Source organism: Passer domesticus, chromosome Z, assembly GCF_036417665.1.
Source record: "Passer domesticus isolate bPasDom1 chromosome Z, bPasDom1.hap1, whole genome shotgun sequence".
NCBI classification, from domain to species: Eukaryota; Metazoa; Chordata; class Aves; order Passeriformes; family Passeridae; genus Passer; species Passer domesticus.
In genome coordinates this window covers 36,824,597-36,841,404 of record NC_087512.1, presented here as the reverse complement: position 1 = coordinate 36,841,404, position 16,808 = coordinate 36,824,597, and the positions used below count along the sequence as shown (strand labels likewise).

Here is a 16,808-nt window from a genome sequence, read left to right as displayed (position 1 = left end):
TCAGCTTTGAATAATTTCCTATTAGAAAAATTGTGTTCACTGATGTCACAACAATTCCATAACAGGAATTTCTACTTAAACTTCCGACCTTTACTTATTACTAGTATCCATATATAGCTATCCCCTTCCTTAAATTCCGTCTCTGCTGTAGTTCACAGGCTACTTTATTCTAAGTAGAGAATACTTTACATTTAGTCACAAACATGACAGCTTGATTAGTATGACAGTTATCATGGACCTTATAGAAAATCAATTATTGGTGAAACTGTGGAACTGATCAAAGAAAAAGGCCTCTTTGCAAGCCAGTAGGTAGATGATTGATTGGTTTGAGTGAGAGCACATGCCAGAAGATAATGTTCCTAGGACCTTAAAATCCACAAATATAATTTTGAATTATTTTACTAATACATAGTCACAGTATAGGAAAAAAAACCCAAATACTGATTTTATACTCTAAATTGCAAATCACAAGCCTGTCAAGCATTTATTTGGGATTTGTGTAATGTATGTTGAGAGAAACTGATGTCTATGGTTAATTTCTGTATAATATTCTTATCCCCTTTTTTTCTTTTCCTCCTCATTCCTGAATCTTTATCAAAATACCAATTAAAATAAAATTCTTGGTTATATTTTAAATTAATAAATCATTCCTCTGCATTTGCCATTTTGATCTTTCCCTCTTTGCACTGTGTGTGTCCTTCAGGCAGAGAGAGTCACCCAACAATCATCAAATAGTATGCAGATACAAAAGATCTTCTAGTCCATCTTCTATGGTCATAGAATTAACTATGGTGGTGATATCCCGATGAAAGAGATGTTCTTTAGTCTATTCAACAATAATTAGAAAAACTTCACAGCTTCTATAATATGCTGGTTTTTTACGACATCCAATCTGAACTTTCCTCAGTCCAGAGCTAATCTGCTCTTTCCTATTCTGTCCTTTGTGCACTTGTGAAAGAGAACTCATCCTTAGGAACAGGAAGACCATTATCGTACCTTCCCTCAGCTTTCTTTTCTGTGAGCTAAGCAAACAATATATTTCAATATCTGATCACACATAAAAACCCCACAACTTTAAGCTTAAATAGAATTTCATCTACTCAACTTTTACTTCTTGTGTGGAGTCCTGCCATTGGACACCACTGAGAGGAACCTTGGTCCATCTTCTTTAAACACTTCCATCAGATATTTATGCATGTTGCTAAGATTCCACTGAATTTTTTTCTCCAGGCTGAAGAGTCACAGGCCTCTTGACTTCTCAGTATGTCAAAAACTCTACAGCTTCCATATTTGTGGCCATTTACTGGATTCACTACTGGATGTCCATATGTTTCTTGTACTTGCGAGCCAAGATCTGGACACAACACTCAGGTGTATCTCACCAGAGAGGAGGGATTATCTTCCTCTTCCTGCTGGTGAGGCTCATGCTAATGCAATCCAGAAAGTTGTTGGCCTTTTTTTCCGGAGGGATGTGACCAGGAATATTGCTGGCTCATGCTCCACTTGTTGTTCACCAAGATTCTAGGGTCTTTCTTTGTTAGTTCCTTACCATTTAAGTAGCCTCAGTCTTGTAATTGTGAATGGATTTATCTTTATGCAGGGTCAGGACTTTACATTTCCCCTTGTTGAATTTCATGAGGTTCCTATCAGCCCATTTTTTCAGCCTGTTGGCAGCCTCCTGGATGACAGCACAGCCAGTTGTTATATCAGCCACTTATGGTTGTATATCAGACTTTCTGAGGGTGTACATTGCAATAGCATCCAACTAATTAATAAAAAATAAACAGTACTTTATCCTGTATTGACATGTGGGACACAGTACAAGGGATAAGGGTTCTGACTGGTGGCCTCCAGCTGGACTTTGGGCCACTGATCAGAACCCTTAGAGACCTACAGTTTATCCACTTTTCAGTTGACCTCAAGATCCACTTACCTACTTGATATTTCCTTAGTTTATTGTAAGACAGTGTTAAATCCCTTCATTTCCATTTTTGATTAGCTATATCTAACTGACATCCTAATCTTTCTAGTATTTAATAATTGCATTTTCCTACTATTTCCATCTTGTATGTTTGCAGTTGATCATTCCTGCCCACTGATTTGCACCCTATATTTTCTAGTTGTTCTTCCATGCTGACAGAGGTGTATTGGTGTCAGGCCAAAATCACAGGACAAGCTTGCCCTTCAGCTGCAATACTGGAGAAAAACCCAAACAAACAACAAACCAAAAGGAACAAAAAAATAACAAAGTAAACCTAAACAAACAAACAACAACAACAAAAAACCAAACAAACAAACAAAACAAAACAAAACAAACAAACAAAAAAACCCACACCCCAACATGGAAGAAACCTCAGAAATATTCAGATGTGCTATAATAAAACCACTACTCACACACTACTCACAAGTGCAGTAAATCAAATGAGTACAGCTACAGACACTGTCACTGCTGTCATTTCGAACCTGTCAGCATTTCTGCTTCCTCTGAACAGCCTGGATGGGCCACATCTCCAGAGCTCAATGTGACAAAAAAATTGCCATCCAGGGCACTATTTCCTTTTAAAGGCTCCCCTAGATTTGTTATAATGGACTTACTCAGGGGAAAGCTGTGTTCCCAGTTCGGTGAAATGAAAGAGTTAAAAAGTGTTCACTTGTGGATACATGTTAGGAATAAACCTCCTACCAGGCAAAACATTATGAGGGATAGCAGAGAGACAGAGGTTCCTAAAAGAAACAGACAGTGACAGAAAGATGCATGTACAACCTCAGCATCTCCTTTGTACATTTAGTTTTGTACCATTTTTTGCCTTTTGTGGTGGTTTGACCTTGGCTGGATGCCTGTTACCCACTAAAGCCTCTCTATCACTCCCCTTCTCAACTGGACAGGGGAAACAAAATATAAAATAAGGCTTATGAGTTGCAATAAGGATGGGAAAGGTTCACTCACTGGCTACCATCACAAGCAAAACAGACCTCACTTGAAAATACTAATTCAATAAAAACCAGAGTAGGATAATGAAAAGTAAAACAAATCTTAAAAATACCTTCCCTTCATGTCTCACTCCTTCCTGGGCTAAACTTTATTCCTGATACTCTACCTGAACCCCTTGCAGCAGTGTAGGGAGATGGGAAATGAGAGTTATGATAATTGTTTCTGTCATAGCTTTGTCTTCAGCAAGAGTCTTCAGCATAGTCTTCCCCTACTGCAGTGTAGGGTCCCTCAGACAGGGAACTTCCCTGACAGTATAGAGTCCCTCCACAATCTTCTCCAAAATACATCTTTTCTACATTATTAGTTCTTCAATAGTAGTTCTTCATTATAGTTCTTCATTAACTGCTCCAGCATGAGTCCCTTTCCACAGGGTGCAGTCCTTCAGGAACAGACTGCTCTAGTGTGATATCACAAGTCCTGCCTGCAAACCTGATATGGCATGGGCTTTTTCATGGAGTCACAGGTTCTGCCAGAAGCCTGCTGTGACATGCCCTTCCCACGGGAGAGCAGTTTCCCTCAGGCATCCACCTGCCCTGTTGTGGGACTCTTCCATGACTTCACCACCAGGTGCAGGGCAATCTCTGCTCCAAAACCAGCACATCTCTTCCTCTTTCTTCTCCACAGACTTTAGTGTGCAGGGCTGCTTCTCTCACATATTCCCACTTCCCTCTTCTCTGGCTGTACTGCTTCTGAATAATAATATTCCCCATTAAATATATTATCATAGGGGCATTATTACCATTGTTAATTGTCTCAGCTTTGGCCAAAGGTGGGTCTGTCTTGGAGCCACTGATATTGGCATTGGCTCTGTTGAACATGGGGGGAGCTTCTAGCAGCTTGTCACAGAAGCCACCCCTGTAGCCCAATGAGACAAGATGCTAGAGACAGGGGGAAGATCCATCCACAGGTTTGTGGCTACCATATATACCATGAACTTGGCACATTCGCAAATCAGGCTCACTTCAATATTTCCCAGAGAATAAGGGAGGTAAACTTCTCTCACTGTAGCTTCTCTACAGAAAAAAAAAAAAAACAAAAACAAAAAAAACCCCAAACAAACAAAAAAACCAACAACAACAACAACAACAACAACAACAACAACAAAACACAAAAAAAACCCAAAAAAAAACCCAACCACCAAAACCTTGAACTAAAACACCAAAACCTTGAACTTCTTGGTTAAGTCTGTGTGATGATTTGATGAGGGAAGGCATGGTATTTTTCTTAAAACAATACATCCCTGATCCATTAAAAGGACTGAAGAACTGTTTAATGGTGATGCCATTTATGGCAGAGGAGCAATGTTCCGAATGTATTTCAGTGTATTCAGATCCGCATAGCTGCAACACATCTGTGTTGTGGCTCTGTTGAAATTTCACCAAAACTGAGCCTCCAGTGATTTAAGGTATTCCTATTAGTGGGTGTCTGCTCCTGTCAGTGTGAACTGTATAAACCTACAGACATCTGAGCAGAGACTATTGCATCTCTGATGTGAAGACAGACATTTGTCACTTTTTCCAACAAGTCTCATAATAGCCCTCTGTTTTCCAACAGTCAGTAGACTGCCTCTGAACCAAAACTGTTGATTCTGAAAAATAACATTTCACCATGAGGTTGCAAAGTAAAGCAAACTCCTTCTAGTATTACAGCCCATATTTTAATAATCAATTCATCTGCATTGGAACTATACATGGAAACTGGTCTTTACTAAATGTAATACATATAAATCTGAGAGCGCTTGCAGGTCAAGGCAGATACTCTATCTTCTATCAATTGCACTTCTATTAACAGTCATGACATACCTCCAGTCACTATAGAAAGAAGACCCTCCAAACCCTAAGTGGTAGCTATTCAGTACTGACTGTCCATCTCATTTTTCAGAGGCGCTGAAACAATAACCCTCAAACACAAACTCTCAAGCTTGTTTCACCAAGCCTTAACACAAATATTATCTCAAGTAATTTGTACTGCCATCTGTACATCTATTTAAATCATAGTAAAAAGGGCAGTATTATCCTGTCACTTATGGAAAAACCTCAATAGACTGGTTGTAGAAAAGAGTAGGATGATGCAAATTATGCTGACTAGATCTTGAATGATGAACAGTGGACTAGCAGGGTACAAGGGAGGAAAAGCTTCACCTTTTACAAGCTTGAAAAGGCTAGAAATCAACTTTCAAACCTTGGGAAATATTAAGGATATAAATGAGCTAACACCTCGTGCTGAGAGAGGACAGCACATCACCATCAGATGTGACACTGCAGCCCACGCTGCCACCCACAGCCTGGTAGCTAGCTAGTTGTCTGATATTAAAGACAACATTTCAGGGACATACTCTCTCATGAGTTTTTTTGTGGGAGTTGGTTCACCTCCTGGCCCTTGAAGGAGAGCAACTAATGCAGTTTAATGAAAACTGCAAACACACTGTTTAGCAGCTTGGGGATTCAGTTTTTTCAGAATGTGGAAACACTGACTGAACCATTATTTCCATATGGGATTTGCTGAGCGTTTTGGCAGGAATCTGGTGATAATTTCTTTTCAGTCTAATTCATATTCCTGGGCATCTGGGCCTTGTAAAATCCCAAGAAGCTTCAACTTCCTCACACTGGAGGTTAGGGTGCCTAGGAAGAAAGAAAAGGCTAAGCTGGGCTGCTGCACTATGTAAATAGACAAAGGACCAGTGCCACTTAAGGTTTTACTTAAGAAAACACTCCTGGGAGAAAGGAAGAAAATGTCTATTCTCAGTCTTTGCAACTCTGATATTAGTCCTGAGCCTAAACAGTTCTCTTTTGGTCCATTTGACTTGGCACTGAAAGCCTTCTTTGCCTCACTCTTCAAGAGAAAGACCTGTTATCTTCAGGGCAACCGGTCCCCATAGCTGACAGGGACAGGAACTAGATTAGATCCCCTGTAATCCAGGAGGAAGTTATTAGTGACTTGCTCTGCCACTTAGACACTCAAAAATCTGTGGGGCCAGGTGAGGTTCACCCAGGGGTATTGAGGGAGCTGGCGGAGGGGCTCACCAAGCCACTGTCCATCATTTATCACCATTCCTGGTTATCTGGTGAGGTCCCAGAAAACTGGGGATGTGTTAATATAATGCCCATCTACAAGAAGGGTCAGAAGGAGGATCCAAGGAACTACGGGCCTGTCAGCCTGGCCCCAGTGACAGGGAAGTTTATGGAACAGATCATCCTGAGCACAATCACGTATCATGTAAACAACAACCAGGGGATCAGGCTCAGCCAGCAGAGGTTTAGGAAAGGCAGGTCCTGCATGGCGAAACTGATCTTCTTTTATGACCAGGTGATCTGCCCAGTGGATGATGGGAGGCTGTAAAGTACATTAGTAAAGTCTTTGATACTTTAATACTTCTCCCACATCATACTCCTGGAAAAGTTGGCAGGCCAGGCAGGCCATGGCTTGAACAGACGCTCTCTTTGCTGGGTTAAAAACTGGCTGGGATAGGTAGGGCCAGGGAGTGTTAGTGAATGGAATTACATTCAGCTGGTGGCTGGTCACTGGGGAGTTTCACCAACTCAGAACTGGGTCTGGCTGTTAAAAGCCTTTATTAACGACCTGGATGAGGGGATTGAGTGTGTCCTCAGAATGCTGATAGGTGACTGTAAGTTCGGCAGGAACTGATCAGCTGGAGTGTATAGGAAGGCCCTGCAGAGAGACCTAGACCATCTAGATCAATGGGCCAAGGCCAGTGGTGTGAGATCCAACAAGATAAAATTCCAGGTTCTGCACTTTGGCGAAAACTACCCCATGCAGTCCTGAAAGGGATTCAGGGGAAAAGAACCTGGGGATGCTGAAAATGAGGCAATGTGTACCCAGGTGGCCAAGAAGACCAGTGGCATCTTGGACTTTATCAGAAACTTTATCCTGTGGCCAGCAGAACCAGGGCAGTGATTGGCCTCATGTCAAACACTGCGTTCAGTTCTGGGCCTATCACTACAACAAAGACATTGAATGAGGTGCTGGAGTGTGCCCAGAGAAGGGAATAGAGCTGCTGATAGCTCTGGACCACAAGTCCTGTGAACAGTGACACCTGTGAGGTGTTTAACCTGTAGAAAAGTGCAGCGACGGCTGCTGGCTTCCTCAATGATGGAATGTCCCAGCTAGCTCGGCCAGCACCGCCGGCAGCACTGGGGGCACTCTCCCACAGGTGAAGCTTTCCCGAGGAGGGCGCCTAAGGCTTTCGCCTTGGGGACAGAGGATCCGCAGAGACGGAGATGTTGTAAGGTGGCTGCAACCCGCAAGAGGAAGAAGAAACGGAGGCCTGACAGTAGTGTCAAACAAGGGAGGTTTAATGCAGGGTGGGGTGTCTGTCGAGGACTCGACTAACCTCGCGCCTGACAAGGGATTAAATACAGAGCCGGACAACCAATTAGAAGCGAGAACTGGGGAGGGGAAATATGACTAACAACTGTGGGAATCCAATGGGGGCATTCCTAGGGAGTGGCCCTGGCCCTTGAACCAATCACAGAACTATTTTCCCAGAAGCTTCTGGAAAGAAAGGGGTGGTTCCCTGTGACGGACAAGGGCTCAGGGCAGGGTAAACATTGTAACATTAAAGAACTGGGAGGGGAAAGGGGAGGAGAACAGGGAGACAGACAGGGCGATCAAGGGCCCCTGGAGAGGGAGAGAGAGAGGACCGGAGCATAACCTACAGAACTATGATAACCAATATACAACTTAACATAATACAAAATTTTGAAAAATTAGCAGACCACTACATCTCCCCCTTTTTTGTTTAAAAAATCAAAAGAGGGAGGAGGGGGATGTAGGAAATTAAACGCTGTCCTCCGACGAGGAGTCTGATTTAATTAACTCTTGAGGGTCCGCGGAAACTTGCATATCTTCATAATCGTTGATGTTTTGATGATTTTCTTCTTCTACGAAGGCGACTCGGTTGACGGAGGCAGTGGAGGTTAGCTTGATTAAAAGTCTCTTTAAGATGGTCCAAACTAATGAAACTGAAATAATGACTATTAAAATTACAAACAATATTAATAAAACACTCTTTAAAACAGAAGCTGCCCAGCCCGATAGACCCCATCCTTCAAAAAGGTCCCCCAGCCAATCAACCGTCTTCTGTTTAACTTTGTGGACCATGTCTTGAATGTTCTTGATGGAGGTCCTGACATTTTCAGCACGTGATGACAAATTCAGGCAGCACAGTCCCTCAAACTCCTCGCAGTGGTGGTCATGCAGCAGTAATAGGTAATCAATTGCTGCACGATTCTGCAAGGTTGCTTGCCTTGTGATTTCTTCATCTTGTAGGAGTTCACTTAAGGCTGAGGATGTAAAATTTGCTTGTTTTGCGACCCAACACTCTAGGTGGGCCAATTCACCTAGAGATTTGGCAATGGAAACCCAAGGCAAAAAGATGGTCCATGCCACACTTTCAGGTTGCGACCAATGGATAATTTCGGAGTCGCAGGTGGAATCTAATTCTTTTAGGTCCCGAGGGACTCTTACCGAATTGTTTGCGACTTTCATTCTTTGCCAATTAGAAATTTGAGTTTTGTTGGGGCTAAACAGCGACATCCTGCCGAATGTACATGGACCTCCTACAAAAGAAGAGGGGATGCCAGCCCAGGCTCTGTCTCCGCAAATCATGAAAAATCCTTTTGGGATGGAGCGGGGTTGTCTCCAAGGGGTGATGGACATAGAAATTTCAACAACTGAATTGCACCAATTTTCTGCTTTGTATTCAAGTCCAGGATGATAAGCGGACTTTTCCGCACCGGGTTCAGGGAATGGCAAAAACTGAAAACATAAATCGGCCGCGGAGGAGCCTAACAACTTAAATTCCTGAGGTTCTGACTTACTGATGTTTAACTCTGTCAAGAACCTTCTCCAGCTGGCATTTGGGGAAGAACCACGGGTACGTTGAATTTTATTATCGAAAGAGGTGAGGGATGTATATAGGGGTTCAGGGAGGCCAGCTAGAGAAACCGGGATCCCCACAAGGCAAGTGGAGAGAGGGTCGGCTGCCGAGGTCGTGGTAAGGCACAGATGGTCTTGGCCGAGGGCGTCAGCAAGAGTTCTCCATACGTTTTTCTTGGGCTGGGGGACGATCCAGGGACTCGTAGCTGGAAAGATGGTCCACAGGATCAGGACATGCATGATGGTGAGCAACATCTTCAATGGGTCTTCGGGCTAGGAGTGAACAAAATGACATGTAATTAATTTACGAGGGTTTTGCTCCGGGGAGAAGGTCGAGGTCTCCCTCGAACGGCCTCCTTCTCCTCCTCCAACAGGCTTCTGTTACCTGGGCCAATGAGACCTGGGATTTGGATTGAGTGGCGGTGTAAGGCCGGACCCACCTTGAGGGAACCCACTTGGGACCTGAGGGGGTGGATACACAAGCGTATCCTCTCCCCCAGGTGATTAAATCAAAGGGTCCCTCTGTCCGCCAGGTCTCGGGGTCCTTAACGAGAACTGGCGGTTTTTGTTTCGGCTGCAGGGATTGATGGTGGTGAAAGTGCCTAATGACTGGCGGATTTAAATTGTCGAAGGAACAATTTAAGAAATTGATAGTAAACAATGCTCTGGCTATACGAACCTGGGGGGACTCAGTCTTCATTGCCTCTCGTTGTTGCGCAAGGACCCTCTTGAGGCTCTGATGAGTCCTCTCCACAATAGCCTGACCCGTCGGGGAATAGGGGATGCCGGTCTTATGCACTATTCCCCATTGCTGCAGGAAAGTCTCCAACTCCTTGGATTTGTAACCCGGGCCATTATCTGTTTTTAATTCTTTTGGGATGCCCAGCGAGGAAAAGGCTAGCAGTAGATGTTTGATGATGTCCTTTGCCCTTTCCCCTGTGTGGGCAGAGGCAAATACTGCGCCCGAGAAAGTGTCGACAGACACATGTACAAACTTTGTTTTGCCAAATTCCGCGATATGTGTTACATCGGACTGCCACACTTCGCAACTCTGTAAGCCCCGAGGGTTCGCCCCAGATGGAATGGAGGGGAGTTGAAAGGACTGGCAGTGGGGGCATGTGGCCACGATGGCCTTGGCCTGGTCACGGCTTAGATGGAATTGGCGGACCAAGCCAGGCGCATTCTGATGAAAAAGCTGGTGGCTGATTTTTGCCTGGCGGAACACATCAGGAGTTGGGGCCATCTGGACAGGCGCAGCAAGAGCATCAGCTCTCCTGTTGCCCTCCGTGATGAACCCCGGCAGGTCGGTATGGGGTCTTACATGCATAACATAATACGGTTGCTCTCGGTGGGAAACCAACTGTACTAATTCGGAGAGCAAGCGGCTCAAAGATACATTGGAAACTTCTTGCAGGATTGCATTTTCTGCTCTGACAACTACACCGGCTACATACGCAGAATCTGTAACCAAATTGAATGGTTCAGGGAACCTCCTGAAAGCTCGGACGACAGCGTCCAACTCAGCCACTTGAGGTGAACCTTCCACCTGCTTAATGTCGGCTTCCCACCGCTGAGTTTGGGGGTTCTTCCAAGTAATGACTGACTTGTGAGAAGCCCCGGACGCGTCAGTAAAAACTGTCAGAGCCTTCAAGGGGGTTTTACTCTGAACCGATTTTAGAGAAAAGCTGAATTCCGAATTGAAGAATTTGTGCGCAGGTGGGTGAATAGAGATTTGTCCGGTGTAACTGTCGAGCGCAAATTGTAATTCTTCGTTTTCCTGCAACAAGTGTTCCAGCATGTTTTTTGTAAAATGCCCAATGGATAGTCTAACCTGAAGGTATATGCATGTAAAATCCTGACCTGCTAGCTCCCTGATTCGAAGGCGAGCCTTTCGGATCAGTTCCGCTAACAGCTCTTGTGGCCGCGTTATTCTTTTGGATCTGTGATGGCTAAGGAACACCCACTCTATGATTAAGAGGGGGTCCTTAGCCTTTCGATCCTCTTTGGTGGAAGCCTCCCACTGGAAAATGAGTCCATGGAGGTGCGGCAGTCTTCCGAGAACGATGAATTGGAATGGCAAGCCAGGCACACAGCGATGTGCCTGTCTGTTGGAGATGGATTTTTGGATTTTCTCGAGCGCAATCTGTGCCTCTGGGGTGAGGGACCTTGGAGAACTGAGCTCTTCTCCCCCTTTCAATAAATTGAAAAGGGGGGCTAGGTCTTCCGTAGGAATTCCTAGCCAAGGCCTCACCCAGTTCAAGGATCCACACAGTTGCTGGACATCTGCAAGGGACCGAATTGAATTCTTGATTTGAATCTTTTGAGGTGTTATGGTGGTTTTGTCAATTTGCAGGCCCAAGTACTTCCAAGGTGGCATCCTCTGAATTTTGTCTTGTTGGAGCTCGAACCCTGCAGCAACCAACGCATTGGTTGTGAGGTCGAGGCTATGGACAAGTTCGTCGTCTGTCGGAGCACACACGAGTATGTCGTCCATATAATGGTATATTATCGCATTTGGTGCCGCGGCCCTCACCGGGGACAGCAAGGAAGCGACATACCACTGGCAAATGACTGGGCTGTTCTTCATGCCCTGTGGAAGAACTCGCCAGTGGTATCGCTTCCTTGGGGCTTCTCGGTTGATGGTCGGAACCGAGAAGGCAAAGCGTGGCGCATCATCCTGGTGGAGTGGAATTTGAAAGAAACAATCTTTTATATCAATAACTGCCAGATTCCATTCTTTAGGTAGCATTGTCGGGGAGGGCATCCCTGGTTGGAGGGGACCCATCTCTTCTATTACTTCATTAATTTTTCGGAGGTCGTGGAGGAGCCGCCACTTGTCCTTATTGGGTTTCTTGATGACAAAAACTGGTGAGTTCCACGGCGAGGTGGTCTCAACTAGATTACCCTTGGACAGCTGCTCATCCACGAGCTCCTGGAGCGCCTTCAATTTCTGTTTGGAAAGCGGCCATTGCTCTACCCAGACCGGAGAATCGGTTTTCCAATTGAGTTTCTGGGTAGGGCGCTCCTCAATGGCCGCAACCCGAAAAACCTGGGGAGCCGGTGGAAGGTCAATTTTGGCTCCCCATTGGGATAACAGGTCCCGTCCCCACAGGGGCTCTGTAAAATCTAAAACAAATGGGCGCACAGAAGCCAATTGCCCGTCAGGCCCCGTAATTTGGACAATGCCTTTAGACTGTTTTGCCAATTGAACGCCACCCACACCTTGGATGCGTCCTGCCACGGTTTGCAATTCCCATTGCGACGGCCACTCCCTAGAAGGAATGACCGTCACATCTGCCCCGGTGTCCAGAAGCCCATTAAGGAGCTTCTGGTCCCCACCCTTTTGCAGACTGCAGGTGATTCTTGGCTTGTCTTGGCCCAAAACTTGGGTCCAGGCTACAGATGGAATGCGTGTATGAATTTGAGGTTTTGGAGAACCTGGGACCCAGGGCCACTCAGGGACAGGTATAGCTTGAGCTACGATCTGACCCCGAGGCAAAAAGGTGGGTGGGCTGGTGGAAAAAACGGCAATTTCAAACTGTCCCGGGTCGGTTGCCAAAAGACCCGGGACTATAGTGATCTCGTGTGGTGTGTACTTGGTGTCTCCGACAACGACAAACCTGCCACAGATTCGCTGCCAGGTACCTGGTTCCTTCGGGCTGACGGTAACCGAAACAATGTCGGAGTTGGTAAGATGAAGCGGCTCCGTCAGTTGCAGCCGAAACGGTGAGTGGATGGAAAAAGATGTTAAAATCAGCCTTGACACCGCCTGGAAACAAAGAGACAAATTGGGATTAGTTAAAGTCAAATCCGGTGAAACATGGTCATCATTGGCAACAGGCCCGCCTGTCTGGAGGTTTCCCTCCTTCTCTCCCTCCCCGCCGGATGATATTTTTGGGCCTTCCCTACTTTTGTCTGAGCGCGGGGAGGAGGCGCGCTTCGCTATTAGTTTTTTCGCTGGGGGCCAGGTGTCCCCTGAGGCTGCGATCTTCTTTTAAATTCATAAAACTCCTGCCTCAGTGGACATTCTGGCATCCAGTGTCCCAACTTGCCACACAAATGGCAAGGATTTTGCTGTCTCCGCTGTGATCCTGGGGTAGGTGGATTGGTGGTAACTGCAGCAGTGGTTGAAACAGGAGAGCTGTCTTCAAAGTTAGTAAAAGCGACTCGATGTTGGGCAGGTGTCTTCTGACGAACATCTGGGTCTTCCTGGCTAACGGTGACCTTTAGCTCACAGATGTCTACCATTTGCTGAAGCGTAGGAGGGGAGTCCATGGGCAGACTGAGGATAGCGGCTTTACATGCAGAATTGGCGTTGGATCGGGCCAACTCTGTAATTATCCCCAGCCTGGAGGACTCGTCCCTGACCTGCGCTTCAATTGCCCGCCGCAGCCTCTCTACAAAACTTAAAAATGTTTCATTAGGGTGTTGGAATATTTGTGCAAACGGGGTTGTGGGAACCGCGGTCGCGCGCATAGTGAGAAAAGCTGTTTCTGCTGCTTTCGCCCCCTCTTTTAGTGCAGCTGATGGAATGTGCCACGCCTGCGTGGCCCCATCTGCCCAGGGTCCTGTTCCGCACAGGTGGTCGTTGGAAATCATTGCTCCCTGCTGGTCTACAGCAGTTGCTCGATTTTCCCAAAGACGGGGTAGTATTTTAGAAATTTCATTTTTCCAACGGGATTCCCAAACTAGGAATTCAGTTGGGTTGAGCAAACATGAAAACAACTGCCTAAGATCAGCAGGGACTACCACTGAATCCGAGAGGGTGGCTCTGAGCAACCCCCGGAAGAATTCACTCTCCCGGGAGTAGTCCTTTTGAGCTTTCACCAGCTCTCGGATTACACTGTGCGGAAGAGGAGTCCATTGGGGCTGGGTCCCCCCATTCACCCCCGGCAAGTAATTAACCGGAGCCGCTATGATGTTAGGCTGCGGCTCCAGCTTCCGGGCCTCGGCCCCCCCCCAGCCCCCGATGGACCGTGGGAACCGGAAGGAGGACCGTGTGAACCGGAAACCAGGGTGGAGTGGGAGGAGCCAGGGATGGGGGCGGAGTGCAAAGATGGCGTGGACTCCGCCTGCAAGGCGTGGTACGAGGGAGGAGGGGCGTCCCCAGGAAGGGCAGAGACCAGGGGCGGAGCGGAAGGCGGAAGGGAGTCAAAGAAGGAGGGATCTTGGGAGGGGAGGGAACGGAAAGGGTTATGACGGGACAGGGGAATGGGATTCTGGGAAGGGGAAGGCTCCTTGGCGGGAAACGCCACGTGGCGTCCGCCATTTTGTGGTGTCAAGGAGCCATCTTGGGAGGTAAGAGAAGGGACAGACTGGGGGACAAGCGGGGAAGGAGGGGAAGGGGGTAGGTTGAAACTAACTTTCTTCAAACCGGGGGAACGGGTGATTTTGGAAAAACGGGGAAGGGGAGAGCCCCGAGGAGTCTGGCCAGGACTCCTCGAGCGGGGGGATTGGGATTCCTGAAGAGAGCCCGGGCGATGGTAATTGCCCAGCGCGGTGCTGTCGCGGACTGCTCCCTTCAAGATCCCTTGCCTACGGGAAGAGGGCGAAGGAGAACGGGTTTTAGGGAGACGGGGAGAAACAGGGACTGAACTCGAACCAGGGACATTAACATCCAACAAACAACTTTTGTCCTTTGGTTGCCCTCTTTCTCCCTTCTGGGACTGTAAAACCTTTTTAATTTGAAGGGCCCAGAACATAACTCGCTGCATTGAGGAATCCCCCGTTTTCGCCGAATTCTCTAAGATTTTGCATACTCTTTTCCAAAAGGCCAAATCTTTAATTTGTTCGGGGGAAGCCTCTGGGAACTGGGAGGATAACCAAAGGATTAATTTACGAATTTCCTTCTTTTTAACCTTATCAAAACCCCCATTTAACAGGATTCCCAAAACATTATTAAACAGTTTCTTCTGGGCTGTCGACAAGTGAGCACCCATTGCCAAGTGATGTTAAAGACAGCCCTAAACCCAAACTCTCTCGGAAAACGCGAAACAAAAGGAAAGGGAGGGTCTCAACCACGCCTTGTCGCCGGACAAAACCGGCAAGTTCTCTGGCCAGAGGAAAAGGGGAAAAGGACTGGGCGAAACCAGCGAAATTCCGGACAGAACCGGTTAAAAAGACAAGGCGGGAGGGGGAAAGGGTAGGGAGAGGGAGGGAAAGGGAACGCAGAAACTCACGGAAGGTTGAAACCCGAACGAAAATCCAAGAGAGCTGGCTCCTGCGGCGGGACCGACTCCGGGGTGTTCGGAGCTGCCGGCCCCAATCCCTGGGGAGCGCCGCCCACAAGCGTGGGTCTGCTCACCCGAGGGTAGCTTGACGTCCCAATGGGATATACCAGAAAGTCCGACGGGTTGTGCCCGCTGGTCCCTGGAATCCTCGTCCGCGGGGTCCGGAGGCTGTCACGAATCTCTTCCGGGCCCCACGTTGGGCGCCAAACTGCAGCGACGGCTGCTGGCTTCCTCAATGATGGAATGTCCCAGCTAGCTCGGCCAGCACCGCCGGCAGCACTGGGGGCACTCTCCCACAGGTGAAGCTTTCCCGAGGAGGGCGCCTAAGGCTTTCGCCTTGGGGACAGAGGATCCGCAGAGACGGAGATGTTGTAAGGTGGCTGCAACCCGCAAGAGGAAGAAGAAACGGAGGCCTGACAGTAGTGTCAAACAAGGGAGGTTTAATGCAGGGTGGGGTGTCTGTCGAGGACTCGACTAACCTCGAGCCTGACAAGGGATTAAATACAGAGCCGGACAACCAATTAGAAGCGAGAACTGGGGAGGGGAAATATGACTAACAACTGTGGGAATCCAATGGGGGCATTCCTAGGGAGTGGCCCTGGCCCTTGAACCAATCACAGAACTATTTTCCCAGAAGCTTCTGGAAAGAAAGGGGTGGTTCCCTGTGACGGACAAGGGCTCAGGGCAGGGTAAACATTGTAACATTAAAGAACTGGGAGGGGAAAGGGGAGGAGAACAGGGAGACAGACAGGGCGATCAAGGGCCCCTGGAGAGGGAGAGAGAGAGGACCGGAGCATAACCTACAGAACTATGATAACCAATATACAACTTAACATAATACAAAATTTTGAAAAATTAGCAGACCACTACAGAAAAGGAGCCTCAGCCCTACTGATCTCTACATGCACCTGAAAGGAGGGTGCATTGAGGTGGGGGTCAGCCACTTCTCTACAAACAACCAGAAACAGGACAGAAGGCAATGATCTCAAGCTGCACTAGGGGACTTTTGGTTTGGACATCAGGAAAAATGTTGTCACTGAGATAGCGGGCAAGTGTAACAAATTGCTCAGGGAGTTAGTGAAGTCATCGCCCAGAAGTGTTCAAGAACAACTGGATTTAGCAGTCATGCTTAGTTAGAGTGTTCAGTCAAAAGTGAGACTTGGACATCTTGGGGGTCTTTTCTCACTTGATAATTCTATGACTCCATGATTCTATGATTCTGTGATTTCCTATATTGTTTTCTTTACCAACAGATAAAAGGGAAAGAGCTGCCCTGTGCAAGAACCAAGGGAGAGTACTTCACTCTCTTTACCCTTCATCAGCATGCATAAACACTAGGCAATACAAAATGTTTAAAAAAATTTAAAAAGTGTGACCATATTTCTTTACCAGTTCAGGGTGCTCACACACCTTAATATTGGCTGTGCTACACGGATATGGATAGAAAGCAGTAGGCTGACAGAGAACAGTGAAACTTTTGTTGTAGATTGTATGAGTTGGCAGAAGTTGTTGATCACTGCTCCAGCAATGGAAAAAGGAGGAAGTGGCATATCAGATTTCCCTCCTACAGCCTCCTTAATAAACAGGCATGCCCCTGTGCAGGAAACATCCACTTTCTCTGCTTCATGAAGATCCTTATTATATAAAAACAGAATAATAATATATATGTATTGCAATTTATTAAAATT

The 16,808-nt window shown here is 46.8% G+C and overlaps 1 protein-coding gene across 1 annotated transcript; it reads right to left on the bottom strand.

Annotated features, from left to right (window-relative positions):
• Nucleotides 1-7,289: 7,289 nt before the first annotated feature.
• On the bottom strand, nt 7,290-12,681 carry LOC135290246 (uncharacterized). The gene is made up of 2 exons (XM_064404148.1): nt 12,511-12,681; nt 7,290-9,163 (listed from the first exon to the last, which is right to left on the bottom strand). Exon 2 carries the CDS (start codon nt 9,143-9,145, stop codon nt 7,790-7,792), a length of 1,356 nt encoding a protein of 451 aa, XP_064260218.1. The 5' UTR covers nt 9,146-9,163; nt 12,511-12,681; the 3' UTR covers nt 7,290-7,789.
• Nucleotides 12,682-16,808: the final 4,127 nt, after the last annotated feature.